The sequence below is a fragment of the Juglans regia genome, chromosome 14, assembly GCF_001411555.2.
Source record: "Juglans regia cultivar Chandler chromosome 14, Walnut 2.0, whole genome shotgun sequence".
Classification (NCBI taxonomy): Eukaryota; Viridiplantae; Streptophyta; class Magnoliopsida; order Fagales; family Juglandaceae; genus Juglans; species Juglans regia.
In genome coordinates, this window is record NC_049914.1 from 3916590 (window position 1) to 3935480 (window position 18891).

The following is an 18891-nucleotide window of genomic DNA, read 5'->3' on the forward strand; positions in this document are numbered from 1 at the left end:
ATTCTTGTGGGCTGATCTCATTGCACGGTGGAATTGGGACTATCAGATTTTTTATCTTCTACAAATTGATCTATTTTTTTGGGTTTTTTCTTGAATGATAAATTTGATACCATCAGTAAAAATAAAACAGTTTTTTTAATCATTTAGGTCTCATTTGAATTTAAAAAATATTTTATCTAATCTCATTATTATAATTTTTTTAAATTTTTACATAAAAATTAATAAATAATTCAACTTTTTTAAATATCAAAACAATAATAATATTAAAAATTAATATTCTAACAATATTTTTTTTAACATTCATCTTTAATTTAAAATCATCTAATCTCATGTCTAAATCCAAACACTTAAAACATTTTTCATCAAACTTTTTTTTTTTTTTTTTGTATAATTTTCCATGATCACATCGACCTTTTTCTAGCCAATATTCAAAGAAATTGCAATTGGATTTCTGTGTTTAGTTTTGATATATGACCTTAAGCTGTTCCTTTGTCATATTTGAGGCCACTTTTTTCAATTCTTCTCTACCAAGTTCGGGGGTATGAGTTTTTCTAACGAGGCCTTCTATCCGTTTGATGAAGTTTTCTCAATGATATATGTATGTATATAAAATAAAAAATAATGTAACAAGAGCGCCATACAATCTATGCAAGAGATTTAAAACATTCAAGCAACATTATTAAAATATTATATCTAAACAATATTTTAATTTTTTTTCTCTCATTTTTTTAAATTTAATTAAATACCTTAATTTAAATAATTTCACTAATTTTCATAAACTATTTTATTACTATTAAAATTATGGTAATTACTAATTAGCCCCTATTTTACAAGATTTTAGTAACATAAACATTGTATTAACCAAAGACATTTATTTGCGGTGGATGACAACCAATGGACTAGATCAACGGTGCAGATCCCTTCATAAACCTCAGAATTTTGCAAAAAAAAAAAAAAAACAAAAAAACATTCTAGATCCTTCCTTCTGGGCTAAACTTCTCTCATCCGAGGAAGTCAATTTAATACTACCCCTTAGTTTACCACACTTAAGACCAATCTCCACCGTCCATTCTCACCCTTTTTATACCCCGATCCGATCAGTTTATACTCCTCTTTCTGTCTCTCGCCGTCTTGCTTGCTTCTGTGGTTCTTCTCTTCGACCCCTTAAGGTACAAATCGTGCAGCTCTCGATCGGTTAGTTTCCCTTCTCTCCTTTCCTATCTGATTTCAGATTTGGGTTTTTGTTGGATGCGTTTAGAAATTGAAAGCGGTGGGTTTGATTGTCTTTTAGAAAGAAGAGAAGATGTTTGGGAGAGCACCGAAGAAGAGCGACAACACGAAGTACTACGAGATCCTGGGAGTGTCAAACAGCGCTTCGCAGGATGATCTAAAGAAGGCTTATAGGAAAGCGGCCATTAAGAACCATCCGGACAAGGGTGGTGACCCAGAAAAGGTCTTTTTAATTTCGCTTCCCTTTCCTTTTTATTTTTAATTTTTCGTTAATATTTCGTGTTTAGATGTTGATTTCTGACGGATCAGCTTGTGAAATTGTTATTAAAGTTTTGGTGAAACTTGGTTTCTTGATTGTGTTCTGAGCTTGGATTTCCTGGGTCAAAATGTACACATCAATTCTTGTATTGTTTTTTGTGAATGTTTATATTTTTTTGTTGTGTTGGTTTTTTGTTCTCGAACCGTTGTAGCAGTGATGTTAATCTCTGTAATATAACCTCCTCAGGGAGATAATGGATAAGAGGATTGAATTGTGGTAAATTATTGGTTTTGTATATGCATGCTTTTTTATTGGTTTTGTGGAGTTGTGATGTTTGTGGAGGGTATGGTGCCTTTGATTCCAGCTCACCGCTTTGGCAACGAAGATAGTTTAGAGCGATAACATAATTTCTCACCTTCTTTTTAGCAGACAGGTGGGTCTCAATTTGGTATTTGGGTCTTGGAAACGTACTAAATTATCCTGAGAGTTATTTCTTACATTCAACATTTAAATAACTTGAGGGGTTGCGTTCTGCATTTATGCGGAATAAGAGTATTATCCTAGAGCCAATATAAGTCCACTATCCGAATTTTGGCACTGTCGTCTCCAAGTTGTTGTATTCAATTTCCTTTGGGCTTTCTGTTGATGGTTTTCATGTGGACGTTGATGTACTGAATGTCCTCAAATTTGGTTGCCTTTCAGTTTAAAGAGTTGGCCCAAGCTTATGAAGTTCTGAGTGACCCAGAGAAGCGTGAGATCTATGATCAGTATGGAGAGGATGCCCTCAAGGAAGGAATGGGTGGTGGTGGTGGTGGCCACGATCCGTTTGACATATTCCAGTCCTTCTTTGGTGGCAACCCTTTTGGTGGTATGAATCTTTGGCCATGGGATATATGCTGCCATTTATGAAACATAATATATGGATATTTGTGCTGACTTTTCCTGTGCCCAGGTGGTGGAAGCAGCAGAGGCCGAAGGCAGAGGAGGGGCGAGGATGTGGTCCATCCCCTCAAGGTTTCTTTGGAGGACCTATACAATGGGACATCCAAGAAGCTGTCCCTCTCTCGTAATGCAATCTGCTCCAAGTGCAAGGGGTTAGTACTGTATTTTTACATGTTTTTGCATGCTAAGTATTTTCTCTTCATTCTTCTAATATGAGATTCCGTGTGACATCTTGCAGTAAAGGTTCCAAGTCGGGTGCTTCAATGAAATGTTCTGGTTGTCAAGGTTCTGGAATCAAAGTCTCCATCAGGCACCTTGGCCCCTCTATGATCCAGCAAATGCAGCATGCTTGCAATGAGTGTAAGGGTACGGGTGAAACCATCAATGACAAGGACCGCTGCCCACAGTGCAAGGGAGAGAAGGTTGTCCAGGAGAAGAAAGTTTTGGAGGTTATTGTGGAGAAGGGTATGCAGAATGGGCAGAAGATTACATTCCCTGGAGAAGCTGATGAAGCAGTAAGGCTGACATTTATTTTTCTTCGTTTGAAATTTTTTTTTGTGGTCTTTGTAATACTAAGGTGGTTAGTTTGCTAGAAGCATGTGTTTTATTTTTTCTCTTTCAATGCGAGACTGCTATTAGGTTATTAATCTGTGCATTTTTTTGTTTTTATTTGCAGCCCGATACTGTTACAGGGGACATTGTTTTCGTTCTACAACAGAAAGAACACCCCAAATTTAAGCGGAAGGGTGATGACTTATTTGTTGAACACACCTTGTCCCTTACAGAGGCACTTTGTGGCTTCCAATTTATATTGATGCATTTGGATGGTAGACAGCTCCTTATTAAATCTGAACCTGGAGAAGTAGTTAAGCCTGGTACGTTGGATTATTACTATATTTTTAACTATCTATTTTTTATCTGCTAATGCTGTTGTGAGTATATCTAAGTTTTGTCCATCTATTAGAGTTTATCTATGCAATTATGCACGCAAAGGTGGAGATGTGCCCTGTGGAACTTTTTTGTACAAGAAGTTTGTGACGATAACAGTCTCTAAATTTTAATCTATAACCTAAGAGTGCATCTTTGATCTGGAGCTGGTGGTGCTTTACACCAACCAATGGGGGAACCTCAGCTTCCCATTGGTTTTCAATAAAGTCATTGTGAAGCAGCTTGAGGCTTGAGCTGTAGGAGCTTCCCATTGATGCACTTTAATTGGAATCTGATGTGGCAACTTCCTGTTGCGGTTTTTTACACCGTACCAATTTACTTGAAAAAGTCATTATTTCTGTCATTTTGGTGGGGGTGGGGTGGTTGTTTAGCCTTGTTCTTTAGTATCTTGTTACCCATGATTCTGTTGATCCACAATGGTCACTCATGAGAAAAAATTTATTTGCTATACTCAAATGGCTCCTATCTGGAGAACAGGGTGCAAAGTGAATTTCGCGAGTATGCTTATAAATGACTTCTAAGAAACTATAAAGTTATTTGCGGTGCTCAATATATCTATCATCATTGTACTGATCGTTTTGTTTTGTGTGCTACAGACCAATACAAGGGTATAAATGATGAGGGAATGCCGATGTACCAGAGGTCGTTCATGAAAGGTAAATTGTACATTCACTTTGCAGTCGAATTCCCAGACACCCTTAGCCCAGAGCAGTGCAAGACACTAGAGGCGGTGCTGCCTCCAAGGAGTTCGGTGCAGCTGACGGATATGGAGCTGGATGAATGCGAAGAGACTACACTGCATGATGTGAACTTAGAGGAAGAAATGCGTCGCAAGCAAGCACAGGCCCAAGAGGCATATGATGAGGATGAGGACATGCCTGGTGGTGCTCAGAGGGTCCAATGTGCTCAACAATGATGAATGAATGAGCTGACCCAAAAAACAGGAATGATTTGGATGGAGAACCTGGAATTACTTAAAATAAGTATTAACATCATTGCCTTCTGTTACAGGGAGTATTTAGTTAGATTTTGGATTGTTTTTGGATTGTTGCCATGTTATCAAACATGTACTGTGTGGGAGATCTAATGTTTGAATTCTAGTTTACGTTAAAAACCATGCTTGTTTGTTGGAGGTGTATATCTGTGTCATCTGGATGGTTATTTTGCCATCCGGATGATGTATTTCAGGGAGGAGGCTATAAGAACCCATTTTAAGCTCGTTAGTATGCATGCATGCATGCCACTGCTGCCTATTGGTTTGAGGAACGAAAATAGGTCAAAAATAACGTTAGCAAACGATAATTAGTTTGCCAAAAACAAGTTCCTGCTGAGAAATGATGATATCTGTAATCGTAGAATGAAATTTTTTGAATAAATAAAAGATATTTATATAAAAAAATTAATTTTACAATATATATTTTGTACGGACCAAATTCGGCTGGTTTCAATAGTGCGGAAGGAACTATGAATGCCATACTACAGTGGTCGTGTCGTGTGGGTCGTTGAGAAGTTTTTACAAAGACGCGATCGTTAAAATGGTCCGAGTTTTATGGTGATGTGACATTTTTATTCATATGTTGTTAAAAATTAATGTTTCTCTGCAAATAATTATAATATCAAAAGATTTTGTGATATGATGAGAGCAACATATTATCTATATTTTAGTATGATTTCTTTGTATTACTGAGACAACTGAGTATTAGTCTCGTACTGCTGCATCAAACGAGAAGCTTAGATAATTTGGAGGAGGAGACTTCCATTCTTCTTCTTTGCTTTGTTGATTATGTTTTTCTTTCCATGCATCTTTATATTCTTTATAGATGTGTTTCAACTGGATATTTGCTTCTTCCAGTGACAAAGATGTGTGATTGTGGACTATGTCATTTCTTTTCCTCCAAATAAAATCTAGCATTATAACTGCAAATAACTGAAAATGATGCTTTTCTGCTATTCGGAGTCCCAACTCTTTTTCTGGATAGATGATCATTCTGATCCAGTTTGCAATAGAGTTAATAGGCAAGCTTGCAAGATTTAGAGGCCAACTGCTCTGTTGCCACAAAATTCTGATGACGGGACAATCTATGAAAATATGCTTTAGTGTCTCTTTGTCTTGATTGCAGAGTGGACATTCTTCTGATTCTTGATGAGGAACGAAATCACCTATTCGTGATTTAGTAGGAAGAATATTCCAAAGTAATTTCCAGATCAGTAATTTATGTCGATCATGAATTTTTAAACTCCACATTGGCTTAAAGAGTGATATTAAGTTATCATGTTGATCCGAAACATGACTACTTAATGTTGCCTGATAAGCTGTCTTAACATAGTATTTTCCATTGTGGTTTAGTATCCAAACAATTTTGTCTTGTTCCATTGATCTAGCTGAGAGGGGTATTTTTTGTATTTCTGAGATGCTTTCTTGATCAAAGAGAGTTTGCATTTTTGGAACATCCCAACTCCTAGAATTATTGATAATAAGATCTGAAATAGTAATATTTGGGGATAATAACAGATAAGGTACAAACAAATATCCCTCTAGTGGCAGAAGCATTGGCAGCACTGCTCGCATCCAAAATGGCTTCTACCCAGAATCTAGCAATTATAGAAGGGGATGCTCAATCGGTATTCACATCTATAGAGAATCCAGATTCCACTCCTTTTTGGAACATCTCAACCATCATTGGGGACATACTGCAAAACTCTCGACATCATCAAGACTGGAGATTTACTAAAATTCATTGATCTCAAAATCGATGTGCGCACTCAGTAGCGCAATGGGCAGCTACCAATCATGTTTTTGGAAGCCTACCTATAGATAATATTCCTAGTTGCTTTTTGTATATTGATAGTGGAAAGGATCCACCTTGAACTTTTGTATTTCTTTATATATCTATAAAATGCTTGATTAGAAAAAAAAAAAAATATTATCTATATTTTAAAATAATTATTATTATTTTTTTATTTTTTTGAATGAAAGAGATATAAACACTCGTGCAACACCCTTTATGACACGTATGAATTTAACCATTGATATTACATATACTCGTTAGCGACGATAAATTCAAAACTCGACAATCAAATTCTAATAGTCGATATGCAACCGCCACATCAATGATTAATCTTATGCATGTATTATGCTAGTGGTGTTACAAGTAACATTATTTTAAGAGTTTTTTTTGTTAATTTTACTTATAAAATTTATTTTGTTAATTTTTTTTTGAAATTCCAAATTTTATAATTTTTAGCATATTAATAATTGACACGTGAAGAAGTAAGTTTTTTGTAACTTTTTCTTAAGTAATTTAGTATTTTCTTTATTTTAAAGAAAATCTCCAACTAAATGAATTAAGGTACGGTATGGATAGTAAGATGATTTTAGATAAAAGTTGAAAGTTGAATAAAATATTATTATAATATTATTATTATTTTGAGATTTGAAAAAATTATTTATTTATTATATTTTGTATGAAAATTTAAAAAAATTATAATAATAAGATGAGATAAAATATTTTTACTATTCAAACAAAGCTTAAGTTGCAATTATGAGACTTTATTCCCGAGTTTAAATTAAATTAAAACCAAATTTATGGTAATTTAACATTCAAAGTAAAATTAATATTAACTGAAGTTTAAAATGAACTCATATAAATAGAGTTTAGAGTTGTATTTAGTAAATGAAGTAATCTAAGATCATTTTATTATTATTTATAAACAATTTATAACTATTTATAATTATTCAATAATATTAACAAATCATTTAAAATCATGTCAACCTAAATAGTTCGAATTAGATTCTATTGATTTATATCTCTAATTATAGAATGAGGTCCAACAATTTTTCGTATTTTATTAATTTATTATTTTATCACCAACATAATCATAGTATTGACCGAAGACATTTCTTTGAGGTGGACGACGACCAATGGGTAAATCAACGGTGAAGATCCCCTCTCAGACTTTAGAACTTGCTAATACATTCTAGATCCTTCTGGGCTCAACTCCTCTCTTCTTTTCTATAAAATCATTGTCTCTCGCCTTCTCGCTTGCTTCTGTGGTTCTTCTTTTCGCTCCTTTACGTAACAATTCGTACAATTCGCGATCGGTTAGTTTCCCTTCTCTCCTTTCCTATCTGATTGCAGATTTAGGCTTTTGCTGGATTTGTTTCGAAATTGAAGGCGGTGGGTTTGATTATCTTTTAGCAAGAAGAGAAAATGTTTGGGAGGGCACCGAAGAAGAGCGACAACACCAAGTACTATGAGATTCTGGGAGTGTCAAAGAGCGCCTCGCAGGATGATTTAAAGAAGGCTTATCGGAAAGCTGCCATCAAGAACCATCCGGACAAGGGCGGCGACCCGGAAAAGGTCTTTTTGACTTCGTTTTCCTTTCCTTTTTCCTTTTTAATTTTTCATTAATATTTCGTGTTTTGATGCTGATTTTTGACGGATCAGCTTGTGAAATGGTTATAATGGTTTGGTGAAATTTGGTTTCTTGATTATGTTCTGAGCTTGGATTCCCTGGGTCAAATGTACAGATAAATTATGATATTGTTTTTCGTGAATGTTTATATTTTTTTGTTGTGTTGGCTTTTTGGTCTCGAAACGTTTTAGTACTGATATTAAAATCTGTAATATAATCTCCTTAGGAATTATCAAAAAAGTAATATAATCTGGAGACCAAGGATACGAGGATTGAATCGCGGTTAATTACTGGTTTTGTATATGTGTGCTTTTTTATTGGTTTTGTGGAAGGTATGGTGCCTTTGATTCCAGTTCACCGCGTTGACAACAAAGATATTCTAGAGCGATGACATAAATTTTCCCCCTTTTTAACCAAACAGGTGGGCTCTCAGTTTGGCATTTGGGTCTTGGAAACGCACTGATTTTTCCAGAGAGTTGTTTTCCTTTTTTTCAACAATCATCTAACTTTAGTGGTGGCATTCTGCATTTGTGTGGAATGAAAGTATTAACCTAGTGCCTAAATAAGTCCGCCATCCGAATTTTGGCACCTCCGTTGCCATGTTGTTTGTTACTTTTATTGTTGTATTTAATTTAATTTGGGCTTTCTTTTAATGGTTTTTGTGAAGTAGTTGATGTACTGAATCTCCTCAAATTTGGGTTGCCTTTCAGTTTAAAGAGTTGGCCCAAGCTTATGAAGTTCTAAGCGACCCAGACAAGCGTGAGATCTATGATCAGTATGGCGAGGATGCTCTCAAGGAAGGAATGGGTGGTGGAGGTGGTGGGCATGATCCGTTCGACATATTCCAGTCCTTCTTTGGTGGCAACCCTTTTGGTGGTATGAATCTTTGGCCATGGGATATATGCCCGCCATCTATGAAACATAAGCTATGGACATTTGTGCTAAGTTTTACCTTGCTCAGGTGCTGGAAGCAGCAGAGGCCGGAGGCAGAGGAGGGGAGAGGATGTGGTCCATCCCCTCAAGGTTTCTTTGGAGGACCTCTACAACGGGACATCCAAGAAGCTGTCCCTCTCTCGCAATGCAATCTGCTCCAAGTGCAAGGGGTTAGTACCGTATTTTTTACATGTTTTGGCATGTTAGGTATTTTCTATTCATTCTTCCGATATGGGATTGCGTGTGGTCTTTTGCAGTAAAGGCTCCAAGTCAGGTGCTTCAATTAAATGTTCTGGTTGTCAAGGTTCTGGAATCAAAGTCTCCATTAGGCACCTTGGTCCTTCTATGATCCAGCAAATGCAGCATGCTTGCAATGAGTGTAAGGGTACAGGTGAAACCATCAATGACAAGGACCGCTGCCAGCAGTGCAAGGGAGAGAAGGTTGTCCAGGAGAAGAAAGTTTTGGAAGTTATTGTAGAGAAGGGTATGCAAAATGGGCAGAAGATTACATTCCCTGGAGAAGCTGATGAAGCGGTGAGGCTCATGTTTATTTTTCTTCCTCTCAAAAATATTTTAATGGTCTTTGTAACCTTAAGGTTGTTAGTTTGCTGGAAGTGGGAAAAGCTTCTTTTTTCTTTCCTTTTGAGACTGGTATTTTGTTATTAATCTGTGCATTTTGTCTTTTTCAGCCCGATACTGTTACTGGGGACATTGTATTTGTTCTGCAACAGAAAGAACACCCCAAGTTTAAGCGGAAGGGCGATGACTTGTTTGTTGAGCACACCTTGTACCTTACAGAAGCACTCTGTGGCTTCCAATTCATATTGACCCATCTGGATGGTAGGCAGCTCCTCATAAAATCTGAACCTGGAGAAGTAATCAAGCCTGGTACGTCGCATTATTTCTATTTTTTTTTCCTTACAATCTCTCTCTCTCTCTGATAATGCTGTTGCGAGCTATATCTAGGTTTTGTCCATTTATGAGCGTTTATCTATTGAATTTTGCATCAGAATAACATTGACATCAAAGGTGAAAATGTGCTTTGATGAACTTTTGTGTACGGGAAGTTTGTCAAGATGGCATTACCTGCTCACTTCAATCATCTCTAAATCCTAATAACCTAAGAGTGGATCTTTGATCCAGAACTGATGGTGCTATAAGCCACCCGATGGGGAAGCTGAACTACCTCTTGGTTTTCACAAAAACGTCATTGTGAAGCATATTGAGCTGTCGGAGCTTCCCAATTGATACGCTTTAATTGGAATCTGATGTGGGAACTTCCTGTTGCGGTTTTTTTACGCCTTACCAATATATGCTTAAAAAGTCGTCATTTCTATTATTTTGGTGGGGGTGGGGTGGTTGTTTTGGCCTTGCTCTTTAATATCTTGTTACCCATGATTCTGTTGATCCCCCCAATAGTCACTCAAAATAAAAAAAAGTTTATCCTCAGTGCATAAATGGCTCCTCCTATCCAAAGAACATTGGTGCAAAGTGAATTTCTTCGAGTATGCTTATAATGATAAGAAACAAAAAAGTTATTTGTGGCGCTCAATATTATCTATCATCATTTTGCCGATGTTTTTGTTTTGTGTGCTACAGACCAATACAAGGGTATAAATGATGAGGGAATGCCGATGTACCAGAGGTCGTTCATGAAAGGGAAATTGTACATTCACTTTGCAGTGGAATTCCCAGACAGCCTCAGCCCAGAGCAGTGCAAGGCACTGGAGGCCGTGCTGCCTCCAAGGAGTTCGGTGCAGCTGACAGACATGGAGCTGGATGAATGCGAAGAGACTACATTGCATGATGTGAACATAGAGGAAGAAATGCGACGCAAGCAAGCACAGGCCCAAGAGGCATACGACGAGGATGAGGACATGCCTGGTGGTGGTGCTCAGAGGGTCCAGTGTGCTCAGCAATGAGGAATGAATTATGCTGACCCAAAAAAAAAATAGGAAGGAATGATCTGGAGAAACAGAATTGTACTGAAAAAAGAAATCATCATTGGATTCTGTTACAGGGAGTGGTAGTAGTAGTAGGTTAGATTTTGGATTGTTTTGGGTTGCTCTGCTATTTTTGCAAACATATATACCGTGTGGGAGATCTAGTATTTGAATTCTAGTGTAAGTGGAAAACCATGCTTGTTGGTTGGGGGTTGGTGTATATCTATGTCATCTGGATGGCAATTTATGGGAGGATCTATAAGAAATCATTTTAGACTCTTTTAAGCTCTAAATTCACGCTGAATATAATTATATTTGCCTGTAAGGAAGATATATCCTTGCAAAGAAATCGGGAAATTAAGGAGCTCTGGTCTGGGAAACTATGAGTTGCGTAAGTATTTACTATCCACTCAGATTTTTATGCAGCTTTGTATTCAGTACGTATGACAGAGGGTACAATAGATAGGATATTTTGGAACCCTTTCAAAAAAGGTAGATTCATGATCCATTCATTTCACAGAATTTTATCAAATATGGGCATGCTTTCATTCTCAAAGAAGTGCATATGGCAGACCAAAGCTCATTCAAAAGTATTTTTTTTTTTGTTTGGACAATAGCTTTGGACAAAATTCTCACCACGAATAATCTAAGAAAATGTCGATTAATGGTATTAGACTAGTGTTATATGTGCAAGAAAGTGGCGAATCTGTTGATCATTTGTTTCTACATTGCGAGGTGACTAAGACCTTGTGGGTTGATTTTGTTACAAGACTTAGTTTATCATGGGTTATGGCCGGTAGATTGGTGGATTTTCTAGCATGCTAGAGAGGTCTTTATGGAAACACACAACTTGCAGTAATATGAAAAATGGTCTCTATATGTATGTGTTGGTGTATTTGACGGAAACAAAATGATAGAAGTTTTGAAAACTAAGAGAGAACAATGGAGGAGCTTAAACGTTTTTTCCTTAAAACTTTGTTTTCTTGGGTGGGGGCTATTTTTTGTAATGGACTTAATGTTCATGACTTTCTTCTTTTTGTTGTACATTATAGATAGGTATTTCACATGTATATTATCGGTGTACTTGGGCTTTGGCTATTACTATAAATAAAATTTCTTGATTACTTCTCAAATAAAGTATTTATTATAGAAAACTTTTTATATAGATTTTATATTTATTTAATATTTTCAAATTACAAAATCTCTTAGAAATATCATTTTTCCGCTTAAAAGTCTTTGCACAATTTTGTTAAAAGAAAATAAATAAAATTATCGTTGCTGCTGTTGCCTCACTGGAACCAACAACTGAACAACATTTTATTATAAACAAAGGTTTGGGAATTGGTCCCGAAAATAAATAAATAAAATTAGGTTACGAGTGCACGTCACGTCCATTGGGTCAATGTATGACGTATAATTTATTTTAATCTTGGCATTGCAACTTTTAATTAAAATTAGGCCTTTATATGGCAAACATTACAAAAATAAGTCGTAAAATCACTTAAGGAAGAATAAAAAATATAATTTTATAAAACCCAACCATAGCTCTAAATATCCAGTACGAGGATGAATACACCAACTATATTAATATTAAATTGCACTTTTTTTTTTTAATCTTTTCCTAATAATTCTTTTTTCATTTTGTGGTTCTTTCTTCCCTACATGTTACACAAAAGAATACTTGTTTAGGAGCTCGGGTTTGACTTTAATTGGTATCAAAATCAATGAAAAATAATATCAGATAATATGAGATGAATTGAGATAAAAGTTGAATACAATATTATTAGGATATATATTTTTTTAATATTTTTTATTTTAAATTTTAAAAAAATTGAATTGTTTAGTTTATTTTATATAAAAATTTTAAAAAATTATAATAATTAAATAAGAATTATTGTGAAAACAAACAAGGTCTTAACTCATCTCAGCTCATTTTAACTCATCTCACTACTATTCATTACTATTCAGCAACTTTAATTCACAAATCTCACTACTATTCACAACTCATCTCACTACTATTCACAATCCATCTCAACTCATCTCAACTCATCTTCAAATCCAAACATCTCCTTAAATCTTAAATGCTCTTCAACAAGAAAAATGGGAAAAGAAGAAACTTCCAAGTTTTGGGCTGTCCAAGGTGTCTATATACGGGCGAGTCTCCCATGTAACGAGTCCAATTCAATTCTAACTAGAATCGAAATCAACCCGATCGAGTTCCATTTCTCTTCCTCGATCTTCCTGATCTCTAGCAGAAAGATAAATTAATATTAGATAATGATCCTTAATTTCAAACTTAAAAGGATTAGTGACAAATTAAGATGATCAGGTAGCCTTTTTCTTAATTAATGATAACGATCGATGTGTTATACGATCGAATCCCATTAATTCTGTATTCAGTTTTTCTTTTTAATATTTTTTTTCTAAGGGATAATTAATAATACCGTTGACAATCCTGATCAGATAGAAACTAGAGATGTTAAGCAGTTAAGGTTGAAGATAATCACCAGATATCAACTCCCCAAGGAGCTGCAACAAAGAGATAAATATATATATATATATATATATAAATAAATTCTTGCTAGCTTCATCATCAAGAGCTCCGCAGCCTTAAACATCGGTACGTATCTTTCTAGCAATATTCAAGCTAGCAAAAAGGATGGACCCGCCCAGCTCCATGGATTCTTATTATGATCCTACAGATCAAAACACGGATGACGCTTTTGCTTATAGCTTCGGATTCTCCCTTGTCATCGTCGCTGTTATCATAACAATGGCCATGGCTTCTTACTACTGCAGCCGCAGGTATTCAGGCTCTGAAACTTACAACAGAAACGTCTCACTTTCCACCAGTACTACCGGAGATATTGGCAGCTCCCGCTCCGTGGTGATCGAAGTTATAGGCCTCGACGAAGCCGCTCTTCATAGGTTCCCGAAGTTGCTTTACTCCCAGGTCAAACTCAACAAGGCTGGTGAGTCCACTGCTTCTGCCTGCTGCTCCATATGTTTGGCGGATTATCGAGACACCGATTTGCTTAGGCTGTTGCCTGATTGTGGCCACCTTTTCCATCGGAAATGTGTGGATCCATGGTTGCGGCTGCATCCTACTTGTCCCATCTGTCGGAACTCTCCGGCGCCGACTCCTCTGTCGACTCCTCTTGCTGAGGTGGCTCCCTTGGCAGTGCGACAATATCGACAAATTTAAATTCAAAGTAAGAGTGAGATTGACAAATAATCACAATGGGTTTTACTGAAAATATTTATTGAACGCTTAATTATTGTTGTTATAAAAATTTAGTCATAAATATTGTAAGACTGATGATTACTTTATATGTCTATCTTTCTCCTTTCTAAGATCTTAAAAAATCATATCATCCAAATCCAAAATTTACTTTTAGATTAATTTTATATAAATTCATGTGGTTTTACGTTACAAGAAAAAGGAGCAATTTTAATAGATTATTTGTAGTGATAATGATTAGTTGCGATGAAAATAGACTTATTTTGATAAAAAATAATCATTTTTGTAAGAAATAATTAAAAAAAAATAAACAATTTTTTTGTAATATTATGAAGCTTTCATGCACTCATTATAGATGTAAATGATATTTTCCCGGCCCTTTGTTCTTCTTATGAGCTGCACGTACCAATAAAATCATGCCTAATGAATTTCTGTTTTGTTTACTCATAAATCATTAAAAAAAATAATAACCTTATTTTTAGCTGATTCTTTCTTTTTTATACATATATATGCATGAGAACTATAATTATCAAAATAATAATGCGTTTTCTTTCTTAAGCTAATTAATTATGACTAGTTATACTTTCGAGTCATGATCCCTTCAAATAATTTTTCTTGTCGATATATCATCTTCAAATTAGTAGACGTACAAGTTGTTCAAGTAAATGCTCTAAATATAATTATTTAGAAGAGTAATACTACATATAATATTTGTAAAGTGTACAAGTACCGTACAATCATTTTGAAAAAATGTGGATCCACTTTTAAAAATTAAATTTTTTATTTCATATAGTCATGTATTTATTCATTTTTTAAAGAAATTGTGCGGTACTTGTACACTTTACTACTGTAAATATCATTTCTTTAATTAAAAATGACATATATGCCGCTGCTTACGAAACCTAGCGCTACCACGTTAACAATATTGTTGATCAATGATCAGCTAATTTATTTATTTCGGAAATAAAGCTAAAAGTAAAAGGATTATCATCAAAATATGATTATCATCATGATATATATATATATATATATATATATATATGTGTGTGTGTGTGTGATGAGTGTATATGTTTGAAATGATCCCATATCTCAAAAATTTAAATCGATGGGAATTGATAAATTTTATTGTTTATTGTATATAATCTTAACATCTTTCTTATGTATGGGCTAGATTACTCCTTAATAAATAGGCCAAATACGTAAAATATGAAATTGATACAAACAGATTATAAATTTAATCATATATATATATATATATATATTTGATATATAGTCAACGTTTAGATGTTTAATAATCACGTACGGATATATTATATATGTAGAGGCCGCCACTTTGAGCTTATCGATCGATCCATATCTTATAGTACTATATATTAATGAATGTATTTTTACTCTTAATTATGATCTCTTATATATATATATGCATGTACTCGACGGTCCTTCCACTTTTTATTGGTTTCAATTAATAATGGAATAGAACTTAGAAGAAGGTGGAAAATATCCCAATCCAAATCAATGTAGCTATATCTATAGCTAATCACTGGCTAACAACAAAATTAAAATTTCTTTAAAATTTTTTTATTTTTCTTCCTCAAACTATATATATATGATAACTTTTCAATTAAATTAACGATGAGTACTTTAATCCCCTAATTAAGTATGCATATATCAGTCTATATATAGACATGATTAACCCTAAATCTTAATATATATATATATATATATATATATATATATATCGCCTGGGATAAGAATTGATCATGAGTTCAAGTCTATCATGCAGGGTCACGATATTAGGGGAGATATATAGTACTTTTAGTAATATTTCCGCTGATCTCGAGCTCTATATATGGTGATGATTTGGAGAAGGAAAATTCTACATATATATGCAATCTCATGATCTCAATTAATATATCTGATCATTACGATCGATGAGCTGAATTGCCTTTGATCAACCTTAGCATTTTTCTTTAAAAAGATTATAAACGATCATTTTGTTGAGGATACTTTTCCTTAATCTAAGGCTTAATTGCCATATATATATGTGTGTGTGTGACATAACTACCCCTAATTCTAGGAGATTATTTTGTATATACTTTCTATTTATTTGTCTCCCATACTACAAGAAATCATGCATGCATTTTTCAACGATTTTATAATCACCACAAAAAAATCTCTGCAAATAGTTATTATTTATGGTGATTTTTGTTTCGCTGTTGCAATCCAACCCAATATTATTTGCGGCCAATTGATATATAATTATAATTTCATGCTATTTTTAATTCAATATAATTAAATGGAAAACACTCACCACTTTATAAGTAGTGTGGTGGTTTTGATCATATATCAAACTCTCTCACATCAACTTAAGAGCTAGCATTAATAAATTAAATGTCGCGTGGACGAATAGAAGGTGTACGCGTAGCATATTTCTTTCGGCTTCAAATTACTGATCAATTCATTCGTAAAACACAAAATTAAAGATCATTGCTATATAGATTCGCGTGGCACTCATGTTCATTAATTTGTAACACTATTAATATTAAATATTTTTATCATAAACATATATATATAGCCAACCAATTACCCATCAATATATATACATCGATCGTTCTTAGAATATTCTATTATTATTATTTTCATAATAATTTCCTAATGAGTCAATATATATATAAATATATATATATATATATATCCAATTTGGCAGGGACTAATGAGAGTCATGCAGAAGATATATATTAATGATATGAGGATTCTCATGTAGTACTACGTACTGGTTCATCAGTAATATTATTCATATCGATTAATGTCAGTTCGATTATAACCATTGATATGGTCAAGAAGAATCCTAATGGAAAGAGCTAGCTAGCGTTAGGAAGAATAATTCTAAAATGGCATCCGCTTTTGAAAATGAAGATGACATTAGATACCAATAATAATTAACAAAGATGAAAGTTACAGTTATGAGTGAGTAAACGTCGCACAATCACTTTGAAAAAAGTGAATAAATATATACTAGACTCTTATGAAAAAAAAATTAATAGTGGAGTACTCCACTCTTTTTCAAAATGACTGCACGATGCTTGCGTACTCCACGACTGCATATAGTATTACTCTAATATTAATGTGGTTATATAAGTATGAAAATTAAGGAACCCTAGACGATGTTGTTGTCTGTGTGATTGAGTGGGTGTGATCTGCTGTCTGCAAAACAGGCTAGGGTTTATTTTGCACATCATGATCACTGTATTATAACCTTATCTGTGTTCTTACATGTTCTGTTAATATTGCTGATTAATAATACATCATGCACGTAGTAAACTCATGTAGCAGGCCGTTTGCCATATATACATAGAATCCCTAGATCATATATATATATATAGTACTGATCTTTCTATGCTGATTAAACATAAAATTAAGGATTAGGTTTTAATTGCTACTTCTAATTACTAGCTAGCCTATTCCGGCACTACATGATGTTATGCGATCATTTTTTTATGCTAGCTGATTTGAAAAGTGTCTACATCAACAGTACTATCTTAGGCGTCTATAAGATCAAAACTTGTAAATAAATTTTTATAGAGGACTCTCTCTAATTATTAGATGATGCAAGTTCTATATATTATAATAATTAATTTAGAAATTCGTATGTAAATACATACAACTGTAAAGTGCATAAAAGTCACGTAATTGCTTTGAAAAAGAGTGAGATCCACTATTAAAAAATTAATTTTTTTTCATGTAGATCCCATGTTTTATTCACTTTTTTCAAAACGATTACGAGGCGGTTACACAATTTACTGTTGCAAATATATTTTTTCTTATAATTATAAACAAAATCAAAACACCAATATTCTTTTATGCTAGACGACCGCGTGGAGGGCGGCCGGCTTCCACATTAGTAATGTGTTAGCTAGGTATGTGAATATAAAACGAGTTTGTGAATTCGTGAGTGCACTCATCAAGAAGGAAGTTTCCTTAAATATTTTAGATATGGAGGTTTAATTACTTTAGTAATTACTAAGATGATCAGTAATTAAAGTATATATTAATATCATCATGTTCTTAAAAAAGCCAATAACATACCATATCTTGCTATATATAATTTATGAGAGTATTTTCCTCATGACTAGCTAGATAGTTGGAAAGTCATGGCACACTTGGACATGAACTGCCTACCTCTTGTTCGATGTGTGGTCTTGAATAATCTACAGCTTTTTATTTTTGTTTCCAACTGAAAAACAAATTAAAGAAAAAAATTCACACTAAAATTAATTGTCAAGTGATCAATGTGGTCATGCATGAGCTGATCAAGATTGTTATTCATGATGAGAGTCATGAGAAACTGATTAACCAGCTTCCACAAATTAATTACTCTATAATAATTCATTTTTTATTTAAAGATAAAAGTATTTAATTTATATATTTTGGTAATATATATTTACCAAAATATATAAATTAAATACTTTTATCTTTAATCTTTTTTTTTTGTGTTATATATATATATATATATATATAAAGCTAGGTGCATGGCCTTTATCATGGAGATGATCTAGATTATTACCATCTGATGATCAAAATCAATTAGCTAGTTTTTTTTATTAATGTTTTCGTCTAAAATGATGAAATTAGTTTATGAATGCAAAATTAAGTAGTGATCAGCGAATATGCGAAAGAATGTTTGGAATGAATTTCCTTTGAACTCAAGTCATTGATTTGCAAGAAAAGAAAAAGATCCTAGTCGGAAAATTACCACTATTAATCAAAGAACACAAACAATACTAATAAAAAATAAGAAACAAAAAATCATATTTTTCGGATCAGATCAGAGATTCCTCAGCATGAAAATGACAGAATCCGTTGACCCCAAAATTCCAAAATCGAATTATGTATATATAAATAACATTCAAAAAGAAAATATATATATAAATATATATTTATATATATATATATCTCATACACATGTGGGTTAATCTCAG

The 18891-nt window shown here is 33.8% G+C and overlaps 3 protein-coding genes across 6 annotated transcripts; all 3 read left to right on the forward strand.

Annotated features, from left to right (window-relative positions):
• The first annotated feature begins 1032 nt into the window (after positions 1-1032).
• On the forward strand, positions 1033-4599 carry LOC108982261 (dnaJ protein homolog). Of its 3 annotated transcripts, none has more exons than XM_035685418.1 (7): positions 1033-1169; positions 1292-1453; positions 2192-2357; positions 2442-2583; positions 2670-2946; positions 3108-3306; positions 3976-4599. In XM_035685418.1, the coding sequence occupies exons 2-7, from the start codon at positions 1304-1306 to the stop codon at positions 4293-4295; spliced, it is 1254 nt and encodes a 417-aa protein (XP_035541311.1). In that variant the 5' UTR covers positions 1033-1169; positions 1292-1303; the 3' UTR covers positions 4296-4599. The 3 variants fall into 3 exon arrangements, with proteins under 3 accessions (XP_035541311.1, XP_018809125.1, XP_035541310.1); XM_018953580.2 differs by having other exon boundaries at positions 1062-1194; XM_035685417.1 differs by having other exon boundaries at positions 1116-1169; positions 1259-1453.
• Positions 1116-10964, forward strand: LOC108979498 (dnaJ protein homolog). Of its 2 annotated transcripts, none has more exons than XM_018950187.2 (7): positions 1116-1194; positions 7579-7740; positions 8506-8671; positions 8757-8898; positions 8986-9262; positions 9418-9616; positions 10328-10951. In XM_018950187.2, exons 2-7 carry the CDS (start codon positions 7591-7593, stop codon positions 10648-10650), a joined length of 1257 nt encoding a protein of 418 aa, XP_018805732.1. In that variant the 5' UTR covers positions 1116-1194; positions 7579-7590; the 3' UTR covers positions 10651-10951. The 2 variants fall into 2 exon arrangements, with proteins under 2 accessions (XP_018805732.1, XP_018805731.1); XM_018950186.2 differs by lacking the exon at positions 1116-1194 and adding an exon at positions 7271-7481 and having other exon boundaries at positions 10328-10964.
• Positions 10965-13330: 2366 nt separating this feature from the next.
• Positions 13331-13876, forward strand: LOC109016064 (RING-H2 finger protein ATL70-like). Its single transcript, XM_018950185.1, has one exon. It carries the CDS (start codon positions 13331-13333, stop codon positions 13874-13876), a length of 546 nt encoding a protein of 181 aa, XP_018805730.1.
• The last annotated feature ends 5015 nt before the right edge of the window (positions 13877-18891 follow it).